The sequence below is a fragment of the Convolutriloba macropyga genome, chromosome 5 (assembly GCF_964194025.1).
Source record: "Convolutriloba macropyga chromosome 5, txConMacr16.3, whole genome shotgun sequence".
In the NCBI taxonomy this organism is placed as follows: domain Eukaryota; kingdom Metazoa; phylum Xenacoelomorpha; order Acoela; family Convolutidae; genus Convolutriloba; species Convolutriloba macropyga.
Genome location: NC_134472.1, coordinates 6,188,926 through 6,213,826, shown reverse-complemented (window position 1 = coordinate 6,213,826; position 24,901 = coordinate 6,188,926). Strand labels below are relative to the sequence as shown.

The window sequence follows — 24,901 nt, the reverse complement described above, 5'->3', positions numbered from 1 at the left end:
AGATGAAACAAGGCTCAATCAGACAAATGTTTTGATTTGGTGCTGAATTTGATAAAAATTCTTTCTAACTTAAACATGACTCTGCTCTTCCTTGATTTAAATTGTTGCTTAAAATGTATGTTGTACCTAGCTGTTTGCGCTCCAAGGTCAGAAAATCTCAATTGAGAAACTTTTAATACCTTTATAATGTTTCAGGAAATGCTGATCATGTTGAAAACGAAAATTTTGTTAAATGATGGAAAAAATTGTATGGAAAAAATTTCAGGATCAAAAGCAATAATGTTGTCAATGACCACTTTTAACAATGCCTGATTTTTTTAAGATCTTTTCCATTATAAACACCCGAAAATTATTGTATATTTAAAGGAATGAGGTAGTGGTAAAAATTGAAAAATTTTATTTTTTGTCAGTCACTTTGAAAAAGACGTTACCAAGACCATCATATTTAAAACATTCGGGTGCCCATTTTAAAATGCCGAAAGTCTGCGGTGCCAGAAGTTAAAATGCCAGAAGAAGCTACTTAGCCAGAAGTTGACTTCCGTTGACAATCTTCATTTTAAAACGTGCGCGTTTCGTGTTTTAAACAAGATTAAGTGACACTGCAGAAGTCAATTCGAAAATCTGACTAAATATCTTGAACCGCTTCGCGGTTCTCGATAAACTCCAGAAATTCTCAGTGACTTCAAACAGAGTCACTTAACCATTACTTGATATGAGGTTGATAGATGATCAAAAAAGCTAGAATATAGTTCATGAAAAACAAATTGGAGTGAAAATTAAATTTGACCTATTTACTAGACAATATTCATCGCCACCAAGAGGTTACATTTGCGAAAGAGACATTATCAAATGTCGAGGCCAAACAGTGTTGTTGAATAGCTTTGAGAGGTCAAAAACATAACTAAATTGTTTATTTTTTGCCCTCTCAGAGGTCTTTATTAACTCAAGTTGTCCTCATAGTTTGATTGCGAAAAAAATAGTGTGGTTTTAGTTATTCTGCTTTTATTTTGATCTGAAGGAATCATCGCCAAATTCAGCATTTCATTATTAAGGATTTAAGTCAAATTTAACTTTAACTCTAATTTCAGTCTCTTTTGCCTCCATTTCTCATCACTGTTGCTATATGAATAACTTCGAAAGAAGTGGCTAGAAAACAAGGTTGGAAAAGGATAACCCCGTCAATTTCAGTGTGGTGTAAGTTATGCAATTACACAATTTACACTACACTGAAACTGTTTAAATTATCTTTTCCCGCCACATTTTTCTCACCATGCTTCATTTAGCAACAGATGCGATCAAAGCGTCGAGGCAAAAAGCGTTTTTTTCCGTTTGTGCCCCCGCCCAGTTTTTTATGCACCACCGCCTTCCCCCAATTAGAGAGGACGTGTTATTATATTGTAAATCAATATATTAAATGATACGGATCTATTCTGTTTTGCCCCCCCCGTTTAGTGGGCTTATTATTGACGCCCTCAGGCGCACGTGTTTTTTTACATAGTAATGTGCTATATAACAATATATGTTTTGTAAATGGGGGGGCGTTAAAAATACTGGGGAGCCAATACAGAATAGATCCAATAATAGTGTTTTACACCCACCAGGCTGTGAAATGGGGGCCAGAAACAGGAAAATTCCTGAAAAAAACAGAAAAATCCCAAAGTAGAGTTTGTATCCGTTCTGCTTCATCCACCCCAGTGCTTTTAAGTCCGCAATTCCAATTTATATATTATTATATATCACGTTGCTATGCAAAAACAGCACTTCCGCTTCGGGGTTATTAATGGATCTCATAGCACGTGCCATTACGAAGTAAATCATTATGTAAAAATATGGCACATGCGTCTGCGGGTGCAAATAAAATGGGCCAACTAAGATGGGGGTCACAAACGGAAAAGATCCGAAAATATAAACCCACTAAGCTTTGGGGAAAGGGGGCAAACAGAATAGTCTAGAGGTTCACCAATCTTTCAGTTTTTCACTGTATTAACTGCCCGGATGTTCGTGTCAAAGCATATCGGTGCTGATTCTTTGAATCTCAATAACAAACATTAATGGACCATAGAAAAAGAAGAAAAAAATGCTTAATTAGAATCTCCAGAACATTTTTCGAATGTCTATCTGTCAAGTAAGGTGGCCGTTTTGGATCTATTCTGTTTTGGCCCCCAGTGTTTTTACGCCCCCCGTTTCAAATCATATGCTGTTATATAGCACGTTACCATGTAAAAAACAGCACGTGCGCCTGGGGCGTAAAAAAAGCCCACTCAACTGGGGGGGGGGCAAGTAGAATAGATCCCTATTAGTTAATATATTGACTTACAAAGTAATGACACGTGCTTTCTAACTGGGGTTGTTAACATACTGGGCGGGGCACAAACGGAAAAAACGTTTTTTGCCTCGACGCTTTTATCGCAGCTGTTGCTATATGAAGAATGGTGAGAAAAATGTGGCGGGAAAAGATAGTTTAAACAGTTTCAGTGTACTGTAAATTATGTAAATGCATAACTTACACCACACTGAAATTGACGGGGTTATCTGTTTCCACCCCTGTTTTCTAGCCACTTTTTTCGAATTTATTCATATAGCAACAGTGATGAGAAACGTTGGAGGCAAAAGATACTGAAATTAGAGTTAAAGTTAAATTTGACTTAAATCCTAAATCATGAAATGCTGAATTTGGTGATGACTCCTTCAGATCAAAATAAATGCAGAATGAATAATACCACACTATTTTTTATCGCAATCAAACTATGAGGGCAAACCGATTAAATAAAGACCTCCGAGAGGCAAAAAACAAACAATTTAGTTAAGTTTTTGACCAGCTAATCAACAACAGTTTGGCTTCGACTTTTGATAATTTTTCTGCTTGATATTGTAATTTTTTTGTGGCGATAAACATTGTGTAGTATTATTCAGACTGCATATCTAAAAGCCTCATGGAAAAATCAGCAAATTCAACATTTCATTACTTAAGACTTAAGTCAATTTTAATTTTCACTCCAATTTGTTTTTCAAGAACAATATTCTAGATTTTTGGATCATCTATCAACCTCATATCAAGTAATGGTTAAGTGACTCTGTTTGAAGGCACTGAGAACTTTTGGAGTTTATCGAGAACCGCGAAGCGGTTCAAGATATTTAGTCAGACTTTCGAATTGACTTCTGCAGTGTCACTTAATCTTGCTTAAAACACAAAAATTTTTGAAATGACGATTGTCAACGGAAGTCAACTTCTGGCTAAGTAGCAACTTCTGGCACTGCAGAATTTCGGCATTTTAAAATGTGCACGTGAGTGTTTTAAATAGGATGACCTTAGTAACGCTTTTTTCAAAGTAACTGACTCAAAAGAGATACAAACTCTACTTCGGGATTTTTCTTTTTTTTCTGGATTTTTTCTGTTTCTGACCACCATCCCGCAGCCGAGTGGCTGTAGAGCACAATTATTTGATCTATTCTGTTTCCCCCCAGTGTTTTTTATGACCCCCTTACAAATCATATCTTGTTATATATCACGTTACCATGTAAAAAAATAGCACGTGCGCCTGGAGGGCGTAAAAGATATAAGTCCTCAAAACTGGGGGTGGGGGGGGGGGGGGGCAAAACAGAATAGATCCGCCGTTTTCAACGGCCGCCAAGTAAGGTGGCCCATGGGCGCCAGCAAGTTATTTCACCGATAAGTTATGCAACTGTTGTTATCAACAAGAGTTGATTAAGACCCGTAACTTTTATTAACGCCTAAGTTGTAATTGCTAAGTTGTAATTTTGGCACGTGTGGCTCTAAGATAATTGCGTGCAAATGAAGACTATGACCATTACTGTGGTTTGTAATTAAACAGCTCTGCATTTTGTAAGGCAGTAGCAGTTAATGGCGTTGTTAGTACCACACTTGACAACAGTGTTAGCTTCAGAGGAAGAAGAAGTCACTCTAAAAGTCAGCACAAGTGTCATCTTTTGGCGCAAACAAGTTCACTACAGTCAGCTACATTCTAAGCAACGAAGCCACAACCACAATCAGAGAAGAAACCAGGCTACTGTCTTTTCACCCCCCCCCCCCCCCCCCCCCCTCTCATTTCCATTTCACCGTGCTTTTTGTGAATTGTGGATTTTAAGTTGTCGACCCCTCTCCCTCCAGTGCGACATCCCGCCTTTTTCACACTGTATTTCATTAAATCATTAAATCGCGAATCATCGCGTAAAAATAGCATATGTGGATCTTTTCCGTTTGTGCCCCCCCCCCCCCCCCCCCCCCCCCACTACGTTATGAACCCCCCAGTTACAGAGCATGTGCCATTACATAGTAAATCATTTTGGCAAAAAATATGGCACGTGCGTCTGAGGGGTGCAAATAATGTACGCCCACTAAGCTGGGGGGGGGGGGGGGGTGCACGTTTACGCCCACTAAGCACAATATCGAATAGGGATAATTAACGGTATGAAATGATATGATAGTGGCAGAATATTTCTCCCTGACATCCCCCCCTCCACTCCCACCCCTATTTCACGTGCTCTGTAACGGGGGATACAATTTGAAATTCTTAATTTGGTGAGTTTTCCACCCTGCTGTGCTATGTGCTTATAAGGCAATCACAATGGGGAAGATCAAAACCTTGTTTTTAACTCGGTGGTTTATCGAAGCATAACAAGGGGGACGAGGGGGAATGAATAAGACAAGTTTCAAAGTGCAGTCACGAACAATCTATTCCACATCAATTACGCAGAGGGCGTGAGAGTGATTCAGATTCAGTTTTATCTACATAGCTAATACAAGTGAGTATTTAAAACAGCTGCTGATAATTCGATTATCATTCAACTTGGTTTTTTAATATTTGAATGTGTAAGATAAAAAACCCTTGTTAATAGCCGTCCTCATCTTCTCAGCCGGCTATTATAGCGCTCCTATTTTTTTTACAATTCAAAGAATTTGAATTGTATTGGGGCGCTGTCTTTTTTATTACGACTCGGAGAGGAGTATTGGAGAAGTCCTTTTTTTTAATCATTTTTATTAGAGTGATTTTTGAAGCGGGAAATGAAACGCGTGAAAAAATTTGGAGTGATTTTGGTGCTGAACAAAAGTGAAGAGCGGAGCGAAAAGAGAGTGGTTTTTGTTCATACCGCTGTTTTTGAGAGAGCGAGAAATTGATATGTGAAAAAATTTTCTCTAAGCGAGCGAAATTTTTTTGTTAACGTGCGGCATTTTAAAGCAGTTTTTTTTTCATTTACTTTGGTAAAGAGGTTTGGTTATGATTTTGTTTTAATTTTAGGCTGGTTTCGGTAGTGGTTTGAAGGTTTTTGGAAATTAATATGAATTTTATGATAATTCGGAGGTTTTTAATGTATTTTGCTGATTTTCGGGCTAACTTTTGCGTTTTTTGACGATTATTTTGTTTTACTGGCTCAAATAGGTATTGAAGAAACCTCTTCTACTTGAGCAATTTTATGATAGCAATTTGTTACAGTTTTGTGGGTAAGAATCATTTTTTTGTTGAGAAATATTTCAAAAAAAATGGCGAAAATTGGAACTATTTTTCTTAATTTTTTGCAATTTTTCGTTTTTTTTTCTGTTTTTAGCTACGTTTCTTTGTCTATTCTGACCTTCCTGTTGTTTTGCAAGCATCTGGATACCCTTTTGGCTGAGGGGAATTTTTCTTTGGATTTATATGTTTTTGAAATTTTTAAAAAAATTTTAACTTTTCCAGTTTTTCAGTGAAAGTTGTTTTTAAGAGCTTTTTTTTCATAATTTCAACCTAAAATATTTTTTTCAAAATTCAGTATATTTGTAAGTACTAGTTGTTTTGATGAAGTTATTTTGGCAGAGATGGTTTTTTCGGGATCTCAATTTATAACAAAATCTGATCAGATTTTTTATATTTTAACAGATTTGATTTTATTCTTTTTACTTTTTTGTTTCATGACTTTGTTTCAAGATAATCATAAATTTGTGAAGGCACGTTTTGTTTGATGAGTAGTTGGATGGCGTTTAAATGGATTTGCTTTTCGAGTCGTTTCCGGAATTCTTCCGGCTATGTTTTTTTAAGATCTGTTCACACATTTTCATGATTTTTGAAGTCAAATTGGAGTTGTGATTTTAGTCACGCCGAAACAGGAAGTGGAGCGAAAAAGCAAGTGGTTTTGCGGCGTGTAATTTTTTGTCTAAATTTAAATTAGAGTGAGAAAACGGTGTTTGAACAAAAATTCGCTTTCTCGCAAGTGGTTTTTGTTCACATGCGGCAATTTCACTTTGATTTTTAGAGTTTTTTCGATTTTTTGGATCGGATTTTTGTCTAAATGGTTTTCACAATCCATTCATGGTCCGTTCTTGGTCTAGTTTTCTGTTTAGTCAATGAAAATTCTTTGAATTGCACGTCAGGACTTGTCCAGCTATGTTTTTTACTTCGTCGAATAAAAAAAATGTTTCGCTTTACCTCATTTTGCCGCTTTTTCAACATTTTGGGTGATATCTTTTTGACTTCTCTAGGCTAGTTTCTCTCTTCTCTCATTCTGCTAAAAGTGATTTTGAACATGAGTTGCTCAGGAAAGCAATTTAAAATGAACAGAGTCAGTATAAAAAATTGAAGTCAGAAGTAGAAACGGGATAAACCCATAAAGCCCAATTTTAGAAGCCCGCTATTTGAACTTCGTTCCTATAAGTCTTAGTTACTATCTCTAATGCTTATTGGTATTGATAGTAGCCCCTGTATCTTTTCTCTAAGAAACAGAAGTACGTTATGTTCAACTACGAAATGCCATCAAAATAAATCGGACTTAAAAAATCTTTTTTTTTTCAATTTCTTTTATTCTTTCAATCCCAATCATGCTTATTGGAATCAATGGCGGCTATTTTCCGGCAATCTGCCGGGTATGTTTGAATATTTGGCTATCCCCAATTTTAGAATGCCCCATTTTTTCAGTGCTCAAAATAACGGATATTTTATTTTTGCCCCCCACCACAGCTTAGTGGGCATACAGCTTTTACAACTCTCCAGCGCACGTGCTATTTTTTACATACTAACGTGCAATATAAAGATCCTTCCCATTATACCCCCCCCCCCACGAAATTATAGTCCCCATGGATCTATTCTGTTTCGGCCGCCAGTGTTTTTTATGACCCCCAGTTACAAATTATAGCACGTTACTACGCAAGAAAATAGCACGTGCGCCTGGGGGTCATAAAAGATCTATGCTCACTAAGCTTGGGGGGGGGGGGTCGAAACAGAATAGATCTCCCATTATGGTATATTTACAATGATTGGGGGGTTGGGGGCTATAGGTTATATGACCACTAAGCTGGGAGGGAGGGGGGCTATAATGGGAAAGACCCCTATATAACAATATACAAATAGTAAGGGGGGGCATAAAAACGGGGGGGCATAAAAAACAATGGGGTGAAACATGATTGAGCTAAAAAAAACTTCATCAAGCGCTATGAAAACTATTTTCCACCTGCTACGTAATCCTGAGCCATAAAAACTTTATGATAAGTTGAGGATGATTTTCCGAAATTCAATACCCTGTTTCTTACTTCCATAGGTACTCTGGGTTTTTCCCATTAGAGTCCTCTGTGACATTGTAGCCACCCTTATGGTATTTTTAACATGATTGCATGATTGGGGACTAAACTATTTGTCTCAATAAAATGCTAAAATTGCAATCGGCTGACAATATACCCCATGCCAAAACGACCAATGAGCCATTATACCCAATGCCATTGTACCCAATTGATTCTTTTTGATCTTTTCGTTCAAAAATCAGATTACAAATTAGCACTCGCTATTTCAAGCATGCTTTATCAAACTTATTCGGATACTTTAATCTCATTTTCGGGTATGATAGTTTCAGATCAAGATCAAATTCTACGGCCGCTAAAGCATGCCCTTGTCCCTCGTGGCACGACCAAATGCACTAGCTAAATAATATGCTAAATAATCGTTCTAGTAATTTCAACATTAGGACAAAAAGTTGGGTAAATTCTGAATATTTGAGGGGGAAAAGACGCAATTTTTTCAGCTTTAACTAAGAACATAGTTAAAAATATGAAATTGATGGCTTCTGCGTCTTATCTTTAACTATGAACAAAATATGAACAAAGTAAACTAAGATCGAGAGACGTGAAAGCGTTAAAGTTAAACACAACACTGAAAAACACGATCCAATTAGCGCTTAAACTTTACTTTTCTGAAGAGAGTATATTGTTGACTCTCAGTTCATGGATCTAAAAGGTAGGTCAATCAGAATAAAGTTATAACACGAATAATGTTTTTTAAGCAAAGGGAGTAAGGATCTTTCCAGATGGATCAAAGGTCGTTTTTTGAGGCAGAGAGCAAAGATTTCAGACTTGCAAAAACAAAAATCTTTTACTTCGAATGGGAAGTTTGAGCGATTACGGGGGAAATGGTTATTTAAAAAAACAAGTTGGTCTGCAATCAAGTGCTAAATGTAACTGTTCAACCAATTTTTGCAAATGCAATGCAAGTACAATTTTGTATTGTAAATTTTTTTCTAACGTAATTTGTGCATTACAAATCTTCTTTTTTCTCGCTATTTATATTCTATTACAGTGCTGAGTCAGTTTCTCCCCAATTAAACAAATTTCCGCAACTTTACTATATGTGCTGGTCTATTTATGTGCATCTGTGTGTGGGTGAGTGAGTGTGTGTGTGTGTGTGTGTGTGTGTGTGTGTTTGTGTGTGTGTGTGTGTGTGTGTGTGTGTGCAGGTACGTTTCAAATGGACGACACCGCAATTTTGTATCAAAAGGACGACAAAAAATAATTAGGACCTATTCTCTTTCGCCCGCACCTGTAATTTTCATGACCCCCGAGTTACAAATTATATGTTGTTTAATAGCACGTTACTATGTAAGAAAAATAGCACTTGCGCCTGGGGGTCATAAAAGATATATGCTCACTGAGCTGGGGGGGGGGGGGGGCAAAACAGAATAGATCTAATAATAATTACATGCAAAATCTCTACATGCGCTGATAATTTATTAATTGCTCCCGAACGAAGTTCGTATTAATTATTGTAAACATGTTGGTCTTCTTTATGCAAATCTTTTGCTTGACCATTTTGCGTTTTTCTTCTAGAACATTTGACTTCTCAAGTGACTTTTTCACGTTTTCATTTTCATTTTGAGTGATCTCTATTGCACTCACTACAATGTAAAGCTTGTTAATAAAATCAAACTGATTGCAGCCTACGAACATAAAGGGCCTGATAGCCAAGTGGGCAGTGCTTCTTGTGGGTTAGAGGAAGGAACGTGGTTCGAATCACGGCGTAGTCAACTTTTTTTGAACTCATGAACAAAAATGTATCTAAGCTACAACCCCTGAATTAAATTGCCTCGCCTGTCGTTCGAGAGCGATTCTTCCGACATTAGGTGGTTTATGCTTCCTAGTTGACAGGCCAGTTGTGAGACTGGGGCGCTTAGAATTTCGGTTATCATAGTTTCATATCAAGTCCCACGGGGCATGGCCATAGACCACGAGGCATGGCCAGATGCGGTAAAATATAAAATTTTTCCGCCCTTCCTTCTCGTTTAACTTAGTTATGGATGCTTGTGACTACACTATGGATAAAATGGTCAACAGTTCACTGTTTAGTGAGGTTTAACTTTGAAAATGCAGGCATTTGTTGTCTAGTTGAGACAAAATTTAGTGTCGTCCATTTGAAACGTCGTCATTTTGATCGGCCCCTGTGCTTGCGTGTGTGTGTGTGTGTGTGTGTGTGTGTGTGTGAGGGAGAGAGAGTGCGTACGTGGACAAAACAGTGTAATTGTAGTGTATTTCTAAGAGTGTAATTTTTTCATAATTGCGATGTATTTCTAAGAGTGTAATCGCTTCAAAATTACACTTTTCACTCTTTTCCCCACTAAAAATTGGACGAAAGAGTATAATCAAAAGTAATTTTTAAGAGTGTAAAAAGAGTGGATTAAAGAGTGCAGCAAAGAGTGTAAAAAGAGTGTAATATTTTAAAAAATACACTCTTATACTCTTTTCCCTGCTCTTTAAGAGTGGAAAAGGCTTTACACCCTTAATCTCGCTTAATAACGGTGTACTAGGGGTGGACACCTCGGCCCGGGTTGTGCGTATTTGTGTTTAATTTTGTCTAAATGTAAGATTGAGTGAGTGAATGAGTAAACCCATTTATTTTATTGTTGATGTTAATTGTTATTCGCATATGTTTTCGGTACGAACGGTGCTTCATTTGCACTATTGGTCAATTTTAATTCACCTCTGAAACTGACACCGTTGTTTTTTTTAAAAGATACCTATAAAGTGTTTCAATATAAGCTATGACAAGACCTGTGTGTCGACATATAAAAAGACCATACGTCAACCGTAGATAGATGTGAATAAAAACGAAGGTCGATTCATGAAGTGACCGCGCTCGACCAGTATTAGGGTCCTCCAACGTTTAATGGGGCAAGGAACTTAACCCGACCACGATCACGACTTTAATGAGTGTGATGGACTGTGGATGGTCGGATCAGCGTTTGTTTTTGTGCCTGTTTTTGTTAATGTGCATTTCTGTTGACATTTCTCTACAATTTTTGAAATTACTCTCAGCAGTGATATTGGTCTATAATTACCAAAATCATTTTCGTTACCAGTTTTGTACAGAGGTATAACATTGGCAATTTTCAGATTTCTAGGGAATTGGCCCTAATCAAAGCAACGATAATTTAATTTTGCCAATGTTTCACAAACGCTTGGATTAAGGAACTGAATCAGTTGATTTGAAATGTTATACAAATCAGAGGAAGTTTTTGGGGGCATTTGCTTGATAGTGTCGAAAACTGCTTTGGCTGTGACGTTAGTTAACAACATGGATTTTTCTAACCTTCTGACCCGGCTGAGATCTGACGGCAGAAAACAATTTTCTGATAGTTTTGTTCCTATTTCAACAAAATACTTATTAATTTCATCAGCATTGAGATTATCAACGTTCTTTTTCGTTTTTGTACCACTAATATCGTCTATTATTGAAAATAAACTTTTATTTTTGTTTGCTTTTTCTTCAATTTTTTGTCCTTAAAATTCTATTTTTGCTTTTCTTGTTAGGTTTTTTTAAACAGTTACGCAGCTTATTATATTTTTCTTTACTTTCGGCAGACTGTTTGTTCTTCAATCTTTGGTAGGCCTCAAGCTTCTTATGACTGAGATTTTTGATCTCGTTACTCTACCAAAGCTTTTGAAGCTGTTTGGATTTTTCGTTAGTGCGCTTTTTGATCTATTGCAAGAGTATATGACGATCCAACTGCTCGTTTATCACCCTCGTTAAATCCGTAAAACTGAAGTCTAAATCGGAAGGCAAATATAGCTTATTTCTCGTTCCCAGTTCTTTTGCAATACTGTAAATAAAATCTAACCTGAATTCCTTAATTTGAAGTTTTTTTAGGAGCCTAACGTGAGACATTTTGTTTGATTTTTCCGGATAAATTCTTGTCTCCTTGCAGCTCAATTCTACTCCTTTGTGGCCAAAAATCATTGTATCCTTCAAATTTACGGAGGCTTCAAAATTTGCGAAAAAAATATCAATGCATGTTGCCGTACAAGAAGTGATTCTTGTCGGTTCTTATCTATTCTTTATCTGCGGTCCTGTAACAGAGAAAAAGTCCAAGACCCTATCAATTTTGCTTGTTTGTTCAATCACATTTAAATTGAAGTCACCACAAAAAATTTGCAAACTCTCCGGCTTGATAGTGATTTTATTAATGTGTTCTTGACAAACGTTTACGTACTTATCTATACCATAATTTGGAGTTTTATAACCAACAGTTATCGCTTTTTCATTTTGATATCCTAACATGGCCACTGCCGAAAATTGTACGTGTTCATTGTTTGTTATGGCTTTAATTTGAACTTTAATGCTTTTCCTAATAATAAATCCTACACTTCCAACTCTTTTTTCTCTGTTACTCCTCAACAACTGGCCATATCCATTCAACTGGTAAGCATTTTGGAAGGTATACAGATTGCGCTAGATTTCTATTATTGCAATTACATCAGGTTTCGACTTCTCTTGATTTATGAATTGATCTAGCTCATTAAAGTTTCTATGAAACTATCTTAAGTTTTGAAGTTAGATTCTAAAAGTCATATAGCCAAGAAGTATTCTGACAAAATTGCAGCCATACACCCTTTTTTTCTCTGTTTTTTTCCTGTTTTTTTTCCATTCGGTTTTTCTTGCTGCCGCAGAATTGCAGTGCAGAACAGAAAACCTCAAGCATTTATTGCTTCAAATGTTTTGTTACTGAAATAAAGATAAACAAACTTAGAGTAATATAACAGGACTTACAACAGACTGAAGCCTCGGAAATTTCTATACTTCAGACTAAACGTTCTCTGAACCAAAGCTCTATTAGTGATAAAACAAATTTTTAAAGTTCACTCAGCTTACAACAGGTCGCGGAAATCGCAGTGCCTGATGCAAGGTTTTTGTTTATGAAGAAGTGAAATGATAAACATATTTATATAATATATGATAAACATGCCTGAGGCCGCGGAAATTGCAGAACCCCATGCAGTAACATTTGAAAGAACAACAGACAAACACACCAAAAGCTTAAGCAGATAACAAAAAGCCAAATTCAAAATTTAAGAAAATTTAGTTAATAATTGACTTAATTTTTTTAAAATCTTTTTTGCAACTTTGAGAAGTAATTTTATATGAAATTGGTATAAAAAAACATAAATCATATTGCGTAAATATGTTGTGTCTTCAACACTTTAGACGTTACCAAAAAGTTTTAATGAGTTATTCTCAGTTTGAACTTTTTCCAGCATTATATTTTGCTTTTCCGATTTCTTTTGTTCTGGAGAGAATGATGCAAATAGGCGATCAGCACTTTCATTATCAGTCAATCGAGTTGTTTGCTTTGGTTTACGGAAACCAGTAACTTGATCTGGTCTACGATTCTGCTCTCACACAATTGACTTTTTCACATTTACCAATTCAGTATCATCATTCACTTCTACAAGTTTTTTTCTCCAAATTCCTTGATCACGCAGTACGGACACAGTACAGTTGTTAGTGCTTGTTATAAGTCCCTTGCCTTCCGCGAGTGTCTTGATATAAGCATCCATTGCAGTTCATCAATATATTTCCTAAACATATTGATCAATATGTTCATCAATATGTTTCCATTGGAGTTCATCCATTGCAGTTCATCAATATGTTTCCAAAACAAGTTTCCCAGTTTTCTTAATTCTTAAACCAAAAACTTTGATAGTGAATATTGACTAGAATTACACGGTCCAGCAACTATTTAAAGTTCAGCTATGGTCTTTTCTCGGGTCTAGCTAGAGGTTTTTTCAACTACTTAGAGTCGAGCAAGGTCTTTTCATGGGCCTTAGTCTTTTCATTAGTCTGTTTTTTTGAGAATTCGGGAATTTTTGAATTTTTGCTGCTTCTATAAAAACAGAAGTAGCACCGGATGAAAGAATTAAGAATTTTGTCAGCTCTTAAGATAAAGCAGTTATGGCAGCTGAAATATATTGCCACATTACTTGATTGAATGAAACCAGGCAGCCCAAGTGTAAATGTCCAATTCAAATTATCAATGACAAAAATGTGGCCTTGTTCAGTTTATTTTCCCTTCCATAGTTAAGAACTATCTTTTTTTGAAACAGGGGTGGGGGTGTGAACAATTAGATTCGAATAACCATGGTTATTTGAATCTAATTGTTCACATCCCTTCCCTGTTTACTGTTTAACTATTTCGTATCGTTGTCTCATGAAATTCAAAGAATTCTGTGTTACGAAATTTATAACTGGTTATTTAAAAACGAAAATTATGGGGTGTATTTCAAACGGATTATATAACTGGTTATTTAAAAACGAAAACTTTATCAAGCTTTTTCGTTATTCAAAAACGAAAATTATGGGGTGTATTTCAAACGGATTATATAACTGGTTATTTAAAAACGAAAACTTTATCAAGCTTTTTCATTATTCAAAAACGAAAATTATGGGGTGTGTTTAAAAACGCATTATATAACTGGTTATTTAAAAACGAAAACTTTATCCAGGTTTTTCGCTTCAGCGTTTAAATGATGCCCCTGTCCGAACAACATAGCTCACCCACGGCCCTCTTATCAGAGAGAAATGGGAGAAGGAATTATGGAAATCTCGTGGGCGGTATTGGAAGGAATATCAACGTTTCATCCACAGGCGGAGCTGCCGGAGATAAAGGGCAAACCAGAGGGGGTACGTTGGCTACCAAACGAAGCACCCCTCGGAGCGACTCTGGTAGTATTGGAGGAGGGGGAGGCATGTTGAGAAGGGGGAGCTCGAATGTGTCAATCGTAGCGGGTTCCCCATCAGTGCTCGGACGGGCTTTGGGTTTTGTGAGGGGGATTGTGGAGGATGCTTTGGTGTCCAAGTCTACCACTGAAACACCAGTTGTGACGTCATCCTCGTCTTCTTCGCCTCAGAGTTTCGAGAACATCTCTTTTCAGGTATTAGCGACGATGATGTTCCATGTCCAAGTGACCTCTGATCATGATGGGTTGAACACGTGGGGTCGGAGGGGGGGTATGGTATCACTAAGCGAATTCAATTCAGAGACATGCGACAGTGTAGTTAAAACCTAAGTTAAAGTTACATATATGATCATTGTTACATATATGATAACTAAGAAATGGCGACCCGGGTTGTGATGTAATTTTTTGAAAATTCCATATCCCGGGGAAAGTCTGACGGAGGAGATCATATGATTATTTTGTCAGATATTTTCCGTTTTATTTGCCTAGCACGTTAACCACCATAACAATATAGTGTTGCTACGTGTTGAATCATTTTGCTTGTTTTAAAACGTACACTCTAAATTTTTCTCGTGTGAATTACACAAAAAATCGTGTATTTTTACCCAATTTCTCGAGTGAAAACGGACACACGAGTTTGCGCTCATTTACACGAGAAATAGTGTATTTCCACACGATTTTCTCGGTCTTAACCATAAGATTTTTCATGTGAATCACACGATAAATCGTGTAAAAAACACACGATTTTTCACGTGTTTCCGTCAGAATTTCATGTGAAAGATCACACGAAAAATCGTGTAAGAACACATGATTTTTTGGTTACTTTCACACGAAAAACGTCGTGAAATTTACACGATTTATCGTGTGATTCATATGAAAAATCGTATGGTTAAGCCAGAGAAAATCGTGTGGAAATAAACGATTTCTCGTGTAAATGAGCCTAAAATCGTGTGTCCGTTTTCACACGAGAAATCGGGTAAAAATACACGATTTTTCAGGAGATTTTACATGAACTCTCGTGTAAATATTTTTTTTCAATTCTGCAACTAAAAATCTGGTTTTTTGTAATGAATTTCGACTAAGCAAACGCCGAACAACCCCTATCGATTCTGAAAACAGGAATTACGCAGTCAATTGGTTTCGCAATTCAAAACGCTAAAAGAACTTTTTCCTTGCTTTTCCGGTTATGAAACTCAAAAATAATTACTATAGTCAAAACAGAAAGAAGTGATTCCTCTTTATCAAATAAAAACGTCAGGTCGTGGCTCCGGTCAGAGTTATTCATAAATATAAGGCTCAAAGGCCATTAACTGCTAAGTTTCAGTTTGACTGACAACCTACAGTCAACACATGAAGATAAAAACTGTTTTTATGAGAGGATGTTTTAGGTGGCCCACTTTACCCCAGTTTTTTCATTTTAAAGTTCTATCTTAATCACTTAAAAAAAGCCCGAAATAGCATGAGAATACAATTGACAGAACATTCTTGTGTTCTAAAAGAAATTGGGATGAGTAAAAGACCCACAGAGGTTGCATTGTTCAAGAAACTTTTTGAACATATAACTCTTGCGTGCGCTACATCTACGTTGAACACATTATCATTGAATTTTTAAACTCGTTTTAATTGGCTCTTTTTGTTGGGTGTTTAGTCCATTGAAATCACCATTGATTTCACGTATACTACATTGAAATCACCAGATTCTCTTCTTAAATGACAAAACAAAGAAAGAAATGCACTTTATACCCAACTTTTTCAATTTAAAGTATTATCTTTGGTTTTAATCACTAAAAAGACCCCAATGTAGCATTAAACTATCATGGATAGATCAGCCGTCTGTTCTAAAGGAAATTAGGACGAGGAAAAATCTGAATTTTCTATAAAAATTGCTTCATTTCCTCATACATTCATTCACATGAAAAATCGTGTAATTTTTCATCACACGAGGAAATTTTTCTCGTGTGAAATCACACGAGACGCATTTTTCACACGAAAAATCGTGTGATTTTTCATCACACGATAAAAAATTGTGTGATTTCACACGAGAGATTTTTAGAGTGTAAATATTATCCGTTTACTAGAAGCTAGGAGAAAGGATTCCTATTTTATCATTGCCAGCTGTTTCTAGGGTCCAAACAACCTCATGGTCGGTTGCAGCGACGTGGGGGCATCCGAGATCTACAACAACTCGGGAGAGATGTCCACTGCAGAATCCATTGAGCTGCAGACTCCAATCACTTCTTCTGTCACCTCAGAGTCACTGGAAGATGACGATGATGATGATGACGACGACAACCCTAGTCTAACCATAAATGCCAAATTTGCGATTATGATTTTTTATTATCAATGTAGAGTTTTTTCCGATATAAGTCTTCTTGCTGGGGACTCACCAGCTCCCAAAATTCCAAAAGAATAGTTTGGAGGCTCCTATTGTTCTTAAGATTGTTCTGCTTTGTCTTCAAAAAGCTGCTCTTTAAGATTTTACCCTTGATAATTAATAGCCGCCTCTGCTTCTGAGCCGGCTATTACAGCGCTCCTATTTTACAATACAAGAAATGGATTGTATTGGTGCGCTGTCTTTTTACAATCTTTTCAAAACGTGATAAACAGATCAATCCCAGCGGGCATCAAGTTTTATTAGAGGCGCTTAGCCACGTTTAAAAGTGCTTCAAGTGTTTAGAGTGGTGAAACTACTGAGAAAGCCTTAATTCGAGTTAAAAATTCATTTTTAGGAGAATTTTGAGCCCAACATGTTGCAACTTTTTCGAAATTTTTTCGTCAGTTTTTGAATTTTTTGCTGGACCAGTCTGAAATTGAAGTTTTTAATAGTTGGTAAAGGTATTTTGCAAGACATAATCACTTTTTTGACAACTTTAAGAGCTGTATGTTTTAATACCCCAAATATACAGACGCCAGTTTATACTAAATTAAAACAGAGAATATTTGTCATTTTTTGAGTTTTTCGGCCCTGGGTGTCAAAAAACTTCCTCTAAGGTTTAACAATATGAAAATTTTTTGAAAAAACTGTCTTTTAAAATGTATTTCTAAGTTGTTAATATTACCGTTTTTCCTGCTCCAGGGGCCAAGATACCGCCTCTAGAGTTTGGTAATAGTTTACTGAAAAATTTTGGCCATGGAAAGGTTTTCAGCGTTTTGATATCATAAATTTTAATAACTTTTTAATATAACTTGCAAATTTTTCAAGTTTTTTGAAAATTTTTGTCATTTTTGTGAATTTACAATCCTCAAGGGCCAAGGAACATCCTCTAAGGCTTGATAAAAACTGTTTGCGTAGTTTTTAGTTTTATTGGAAACTTTTTAATATCGCAAACTTTTGCCAATTTTAAAAAACTTAAAATTTTTTTCAATTTTCTGAAAAATATTATCTTATTTCAAGTTTATCGATCTTACTGAGCCAGTGAAACTATGCAGCCCTGAAAAACGAGATGCTGGTTAGTCTCTGCAGATAATGAGATGGTTCCGAAGATATTAATATCAAGAGTCTCAGCAGATTTTGTTTAAACTTGGCATTTGTTTTTGAATTTTATTAATTTTTTTTTGTCATTTTGTTAGTTTAACTATCTTTACTGGCCAACAAAAATCTTTTAAGTCTTACGAATGGGTTATATCACGGAACTTTAGAGACAGAATGATGATTTTGAACTTTTTCTGCGAAATTTAGAAAATTTCTAAAAAAATTTTCACTTTTTAGTTTTTTTTGAAGCATTTGTCAAAATTCCGCATTTACTGGCAGATGAAACTATATACAGTCTTATGCGAAAGTTAATGACTATGTTGAATTCTTTCAAATTTGGCCTTCCGGGTAAAAGATCTAAGAGTCTTAGCAAAGAATATTTTTTGTTTAATTTCTCTGGCCTTTTTAGTTTCTCAACTTTTGATATTTTTTGCCCTATGGCTGGTTTTGTTCACTTGATCTGCTGGTCAGGTTCAATAGTTCTCAGTTAGAACTTCATTAAATTGTATGGTTTGTGTTTCAATATTTGTCCTGCTTTGTTTCTTTTGTGAGACGTTTTTACACTTTTTTCTTTGACTTCAAAACCAGAAAAACAGCTAAACTCAGCAAGCATAAAGTTCCATTAGAGGCCCCTAGCTAGTGTTTTCAATCCTTTAAATGCTTTGAAGGTTCTACTGCGCTGGGAAGGTCTTAATTCAAGACCAAAACGTCATTTTTAGGAGTTTATTGGGCCCAAAGCGTTGCAATTTTTGGTCATTTTTTTAAGTTTTTTGCTTTACCTGTCTTCAATTGACGTTTTTAAATGTTGATAAAGGTTTTTTTGCTAGACCTAATAACCTTTTATGACCATTTTTTAAGCAATTTGTTTTTGTACGGCAAACATAAACATATAATTTTTTTTTCAATTTCTTTCGAGTTTCTGCAAATTTGTGTTGTTTCTCGAGTTTTTTCAGTTTCTGACGTAAGCCAACCTCTTCTAGGGTTAGATAATATAGATAATAAGTTACTGCTCGACTTCTAGGATCAATGGAAGGGTTTTCAACATTTTAATTATCGAATTTTACTAATTTCTTTATAAAATTTTCAATTTATCTCAAGTTTTTTTTTCCGAATTTTTTTTCTTTCTTTAAGTTTTTAGCCCGAGGAGCTAAAAAATCTCCTCTAAAATTTGATAATAGGTTACTGCATTGTTGCTACGGACAATGGAATGGCATTCAAAATTTGAAGATAACGAATTTTTTTCAGTTTTTTGAAAAATTTTGGAAACTTTTTAAATTCTCCTGTCATGTTCCATGTTTATCGGTCTTTGTTGGCCTGCGGGTTTTCAAATAGGTTGCTGAAAAATTTCTGGAGACAGTGAACTAATTCTGCAGATAATAATATTACAACTTTTGGCAACATTTCAGAAAAAATTGCATCCCTTTGTAATTTTTTTGACAATTTTTGTCTTTTTCTGATTTTATTGATCCTTGTCTTTTTCTGATTTTATTGATGGAACGGTTCTTTAGACAACGATATCACGATTTCTAGCAAAATTTTTAATGAAGCTTTTAGCTGCAATCAATTTTGGAGAAATTTCTCTTGTTCTGAGTTTATCGGTCTTTAAGGGCTCATGAAACTTTTTCATGACTTTGAAAATGGGATAAACAGGTAAATATCAGCGAGCATAATGTTTCATTAGAGGATTTTAACCGTGTTTAGTAATCCTTCATGTGCTTAGAGAGTTAAAGCTACTTGGAAGGCCCTAATGCAAGGGTAAAAGGACATTTTTAGGAGTTTTTGACCCCAAAATGGTGCAGTTTTTCAAGTTATGTTGTTATTTTTTGTGTTTTTTGTTTGATTAGTCTTGAATTGACTTTTGATAAAAATGATGATTACAAGATACTATATTTTTATGGCCATATTATGAGCATTTTTGAAAACTTTCATTTGAGTTTTTTTATTTTTTAGAAAACTTGACACTGAATCAAAACTGATAGATATCTTGATAGAAAGATAAAATTGCATTTAATGGCCATTTAATGTGTTTCATATTTTGGTAGTGCGAACGTAAAAACCAAAAGTATTTAAAAATTTAGCTTTTTTTGCGAGATTTTTTGCAATTTTTTTCAACTTTTGAATTTTTCTGGCCACATGGTTCAAAAACCTCTTCTAGGGCTCTAGGGTTTGAAAATAGGCTACACGGTAACTTTGAGTGCCAATAGAGTTGTTTTCAGCTTTTTAATATCACGAATTTTAGCAGTTTTTTGAAAAAATTTGCCAAAGTTTGTCAAGTTTTTGAAAATATTTCTCTTGTTTTTTTTTCTTTCTCGAATTTAACTTGAGATGGAATTTTAGTAGATATTTTTCCAGATGTTCTTTTGGTCCGTTCTCATATCCTTTCCTCTCTCAGTATTTCAAAATTATCTGTGTAATTAGTTAGCAGGCTCATTTTCTTCAGGTCTAAAGGAATGTGTACTTCGAGTCGTTTCCGGAGTCTCTGGTTATTGTTTTTTTGTATGTTTTACACATTTTTTAGTTACTTTGATCTTTCAAAATGGGATAAACAGGTAGAGCCCAGTTTTCATAAAATTATTTAGAGCCGGTATAATGGCTTTAGCAATGGATCAAATGCTTAGAGTGGTGCGTTTTCGGTAAATTAACCTTATTCAAGGCTTTTGCGTTGGTTAGTTGGTAAATAAAAATAGATCAAATTTGTTCTATAGAGTAACAGTTTCAAGAGTTTTAGCAATGATGATACTTTTGTTTAGTTGGTTTGATTATTTTAGTTTCTAAAATTTTGAGATGGTTTCTTCCTTTAACTGGAATTGTTCAATTTATTTGCATGACAATTAGAGTAGTTCTAACTCTTTGATTTCATTTTCTGCATTGTTTCAGGACTTTTCATGTTTTCACACATTTTGCAATCACATCGGTTTTTCAAAATGGGATAATCAGGTAAGCCCTAGTGGGCATTAAGTTTCATTAGAGGCCCAACGGTGTCATTAGTAGTTCTGAAAGTGCTAAGAGGTTTGTTTGCCTTAATTCAAGTTTAAAAAGTCATCTTTAGGAGTTTTTGAATGTTGCACTTTTTTCTCGCATTTTTCAAAGTTTTTGTTTAATCAGTCAAAAATTGAGGTTTTCAAAACTGATAAACTTGTTTTGCGAGACATATTTTTTTTTGGATCATTTTGGGAGCTATATGTTTGGTACTCCAAACATAGTACAAAAATTTATACTAATTTTTAAGATTTTTTTCAAATTTTTTGAAAAGTTTTGTTTTTTTTAACGTTTTCTCAGTCTACGTGCTAAATAATCTCCTGTGGGATGTGATAATAGGTTATGGCATAGTTTGTAGCAGTGACGGAATGGTTTTCAACATTCCAACATTCCAACATTACTAATTTAAGCAATTTTTTGATAAAACTTGCAACTTCAGTCAAATGTTTTGACAATTTTTGTCATTATTTAAGTTTTGCCAGCCCTAGGAAACAAGGACCTTTTTTAGGTGTTGAGAATGAGTTACTACATATTTTCTAGTCGTAATGGAGTGGTTTTCAACATTTTGTTGTCAGTAACTTTTGCAATTTTGTGATAAAGCTTGCCGATTTTTTAAGTTTTTTCCAAAGTTTCTGTCATTTTTTGATTTATCTAGCTTCAGGAGAAACAATGGCTCCTCTAGGTCTGATAATAGATTACTGGAAAGTTTTCATAGCAAATGGATTGGTTTTCAACATTTAAATTACGATTTTAGCCATTTTGAAAATTTTGTCATACATCCGGCTCTAGTGACAGAAAACTCCTCTAGGGTTTGAAGAGTTGTTCCTGCATAGTTTCTAGTGGTAACGGAGTGGTTTTCAACACTTAAATGTCAGAAACTTTAGCAATTTTTTGATAACTTGCAGATTTTTTTGACGGAAATTTGTCTTTTTTTGAGTTTATCTAGCCCTAGGGGACGGGGATCTTCCTCCAGGGTTTGATATTACTGCATGGATGGTAGGGTCAACAGAGTAGCACTCAACATTTTATTATCATGCATTCTTTTCAAACGGTCTGAAATTATCACATTCCGACTTTATCGATCTTTATGGCAAGTAAAAACTTTTCTACTTGGGCTAATGCATCATTTTGGAAGACAAAAGTTCTGAAGATATTATTATCAATTTTACCAATATTTAAAAAAAAAATTTAAAGTTTTTTTTGGAAACGCTTGTCATTTCTGAGTCTTTTGATCTTCAAAGGCCAATTATATTTTTAAAACCCTTGTTGATAAACTACTAGACAGGTTTGAGAGGTAAGCAACAAAAAAGATTTTGAACCTAACTTTTTTGCAAAATTCAGAGACTTTGAAAAATTTTTGCCATGTACCGTTTTTCGTGTTCTCTATCCATACTTTTTCCAACTTCAGTGGTCAGTTAACCCCTTTCAAGTTTTGTGCGTTGGTTAATGAGCATCGTTATGTTGATGAATTTTGACATTCAAGGTAAAAGTTTCAAGAGTTTAAGCAATGCTTTTGTTTTTGTTTAGTTTGTTTGGTTGTTTTAGTTCCTCCAATTTTGAGACTGTTTGCCTTTTTAGCTGCGAATGTTAATTGATACGCTGGTCACATGCAGTAGTTCTACTTTTCTTATTCATTTTGTATTGTATTTCGGGATTTTTCCTTCTTCTAAGAAATTTTTACACCTTTTTCATGACTTTGAGCTTTCAAAACGGGATAAACAGGTAAAGCTCAGTGGGCATCAAGTTTCATTAAAGACCCTTAGCGTTTAGTAGTCCATCAAGAACTTAGAGTCGTGAAACTATTGGTAAGGCCATAAATCAAGGTTAAAAGGTCATTTCTAGGAGTTTTGAGCCCAAATACTGAATTTTTTGCGTTTTTTGTTCATTTTTCGAATTTTTTGGACCATTTTGTGGCTATTTTCTTTTATTCACCTACTAAAAGTTGGCTTATGAAACATTATCTGGCTTCTTTTTTCCTATTCAATTTGATGTTTAGCTGTGAAACAATTCTTGATAGTTTTTAGGAAAGTCTAAGAATTCGTGGAGACTTTTAAAACTATTTATGCGTATTATTTTATTTGAATCCAATTTTTCCGCGTTTTAACAGTTGGATTTGCATATAAAGACCGTTGGGGGCTCATCCGAACGAAAATTGTCATTGGTTTTGCTGTCTTTGTTTCTTGCCTTTGTTTGGGTAGCTAGAATTCACGTCAACTATACTGTTTAAGTCGATCCCTCGTTTCGCTTGTTTACTTAGGACAAATAAGGTTGTTAGCCTAGATGTCTGGCAAACTGATTGACGATTCACTACCAAAGCTTTAGATCAAATAATCATGGCATATCAGAGATTTCGAAAAATACAAATTGAACATTCATTAATTGTTGAAAATGGTCAATCGTTATCTCAATTCAAATTCAAATGTGTCTGACATGCTAATATTAATTATTTCGGTAACATTAATGCAAAAGAAAAGGAGCAAAACACTACTGAGCTGGCTCCAATTTTGCCCGGTCTTAGTTTAAGTTTAAGATATGTCACCAGTACAGTTTCTTCTGGAAAAATGTTGGGCTAAGTAAACCATTTTGGGCCATTTTTTATGTAATATTTAATGTGAAATCGTTTGGAGGAATCGTTCGGTCGAGGAAACACTGGACAAAATAAAATGATTTCGTAATTGGTGAATAATAAAGAATAGCGAAATGGCGTTAGAAATGGTTTCAACAAAGTTCAGCATCATAGGTGACCACAAAAAGTGGTGGCATGAAAAACAGTGGATGGTCGAAACACAATAGATCGATCCGGATTGCGAGGAAAAGTTTTTCTTAATAGAATGCCGGACAAAAGGGATAGAATGCACAGAGAAAGATATCAGGGTGATTTCAGTTAAAAGACCTATGACGATGCTGAATTTTGATTGGTTGAAAAAGACTTTTGTAAATTTATACAGCACGCATTTATTATCTTGAAATTCAGACAGACGATTCTGCTCAGTACCGTTCAGTTGCTTACGAAAATACTTGAATAAAAACTTGTAGCACAAAAAGAGCGTTTTCACTGAACCCGCGCTCCGAAAAGAAATTAGCAAAATTTTGCAATTAAAAGCCTTCATTAGAAAGGATATTGCAACGATAACTCTGTCTTCATACAATATAGCACTTGGCACTAGCACCTACATAGCCGCCTCTAAAATGATAGAAAAGGTATAAGCAAACTAAGAAGAGAGTTATCATATGGCGACAGAGATGTTGAACCCTTACTTCTGTTAAAAAGAAAGAAAAATTTGCAACTCATGGAATTAGCCATTAACGGAAAAACCTACAATCTTCGAATCATTAGAAAAGCAGACACTAGAATTAGCCTTTATTTTATCGCACAAGAAGACAATCAAACCGATATCAAATGGATCCGTATTACAAAAAACTCAGAACTTTACAATTTCCTTCAAAATTATCGAATTCGAGAAATTAACCAAACCACAAGCACAAACCAACTCTACCCATTCAAAATTATTTGAGCATCAACCTTTTTGTTTTGCTAGCAAAGAGAAAATACAGTGCAAACCACAACAATTTTTCTATGACACTGTTGGAAGGCTATCACCCTAAAAACCCGTTCGTATTCTTCAACGACAAAACAATTGACAGAAAAGTAAGTCAAAAACTTGCAGCGGAGACCAAAAAAGACCATAAACTACAAACTCTGTGACACAGATAAATTGGAGATGCACACAAATTGCTCGCTCCACAAAAGCACTTCAACAACGAACTGATTAAAAGAAAATGGCAGATTCAAGTCCGCCTCACGTACATCTGAAAAAATTCTCAGGACTACTAAACGAAAACTGGCCTGAATTTGAAAGACTACTGAGAGCAAGCCTTGCCGTATCGAGAATTCCTGAAGCGAATCACCAACGTGAACGATATCTTCACCTACACTTAGCCGGTAATGCACTCAACTATTACCTCCAACTCGCCGAAAATACAAGAAACGACCTAGTCGATTCGCTGGCCAACCTCGCAATTGTGGACGATCCTGCAGCTCACATAGACCGCACTGACGAAAGAACAAGACGACTAAAAGAACAATTCTTTCAAGACATGCCCTTCAAGTACAAGAAAGTGTTGCTGAAAGAGAATGATAACATCACTGTAAACGAACTATGCGCTATCATCAAATGACGAGTCAGAAT

The 24,901-nt window shown here is 35.4% G+C and overlaps 2 protein-coding genes across 4 annotated transcripts in view; one reads left to right on the top strand and one right to left on the bottom strand.

Annotated features, from left to right (window-relative positions):
* LOC142339695 (uncharacterized) overlaps positions 1–24,901 on the bottom strand; it is a 424,533-nt gene that overhangs the window by 253,819 nt on the left and 145,813 nt on the right. The window lies entirely within an intron of this gene.
* LOC142339081 (uncharacterized) overlaps positions 3,790–24,901 on the top strand; it is a 46,950-nt gene continuing 25,838 nt past the window's right edge. Inside the window, exons 1-4 of one of the 3 annotated variants that reach the window (XM_075388781.1) lie at positions 3,790–4,024; positions 4,683–4,764; positions 14,041–14,455; positions 16,386–16,557. In XM_075388781.1, the coding sequence (XP_075244896.1) occupies positions 14,048–14,455; positions 16,386–16,557 (580 nt within the window). In that variant the 5' untranslated portion in view covers positions 3,790–4,024; positions 4,683–4,764; positions 14,041–14,047. Of the gene's footprint in view, positions 4,025–4,677; positions 4,765–8,064; positions 8,214–14,040; positions 14,456–16,385; positions 16,558–24,901 lie in introns of those variants that run through there. The other 2 variants (XM_075388782.1, XM_075388783.1) reach the window with 2 other exon arrangements.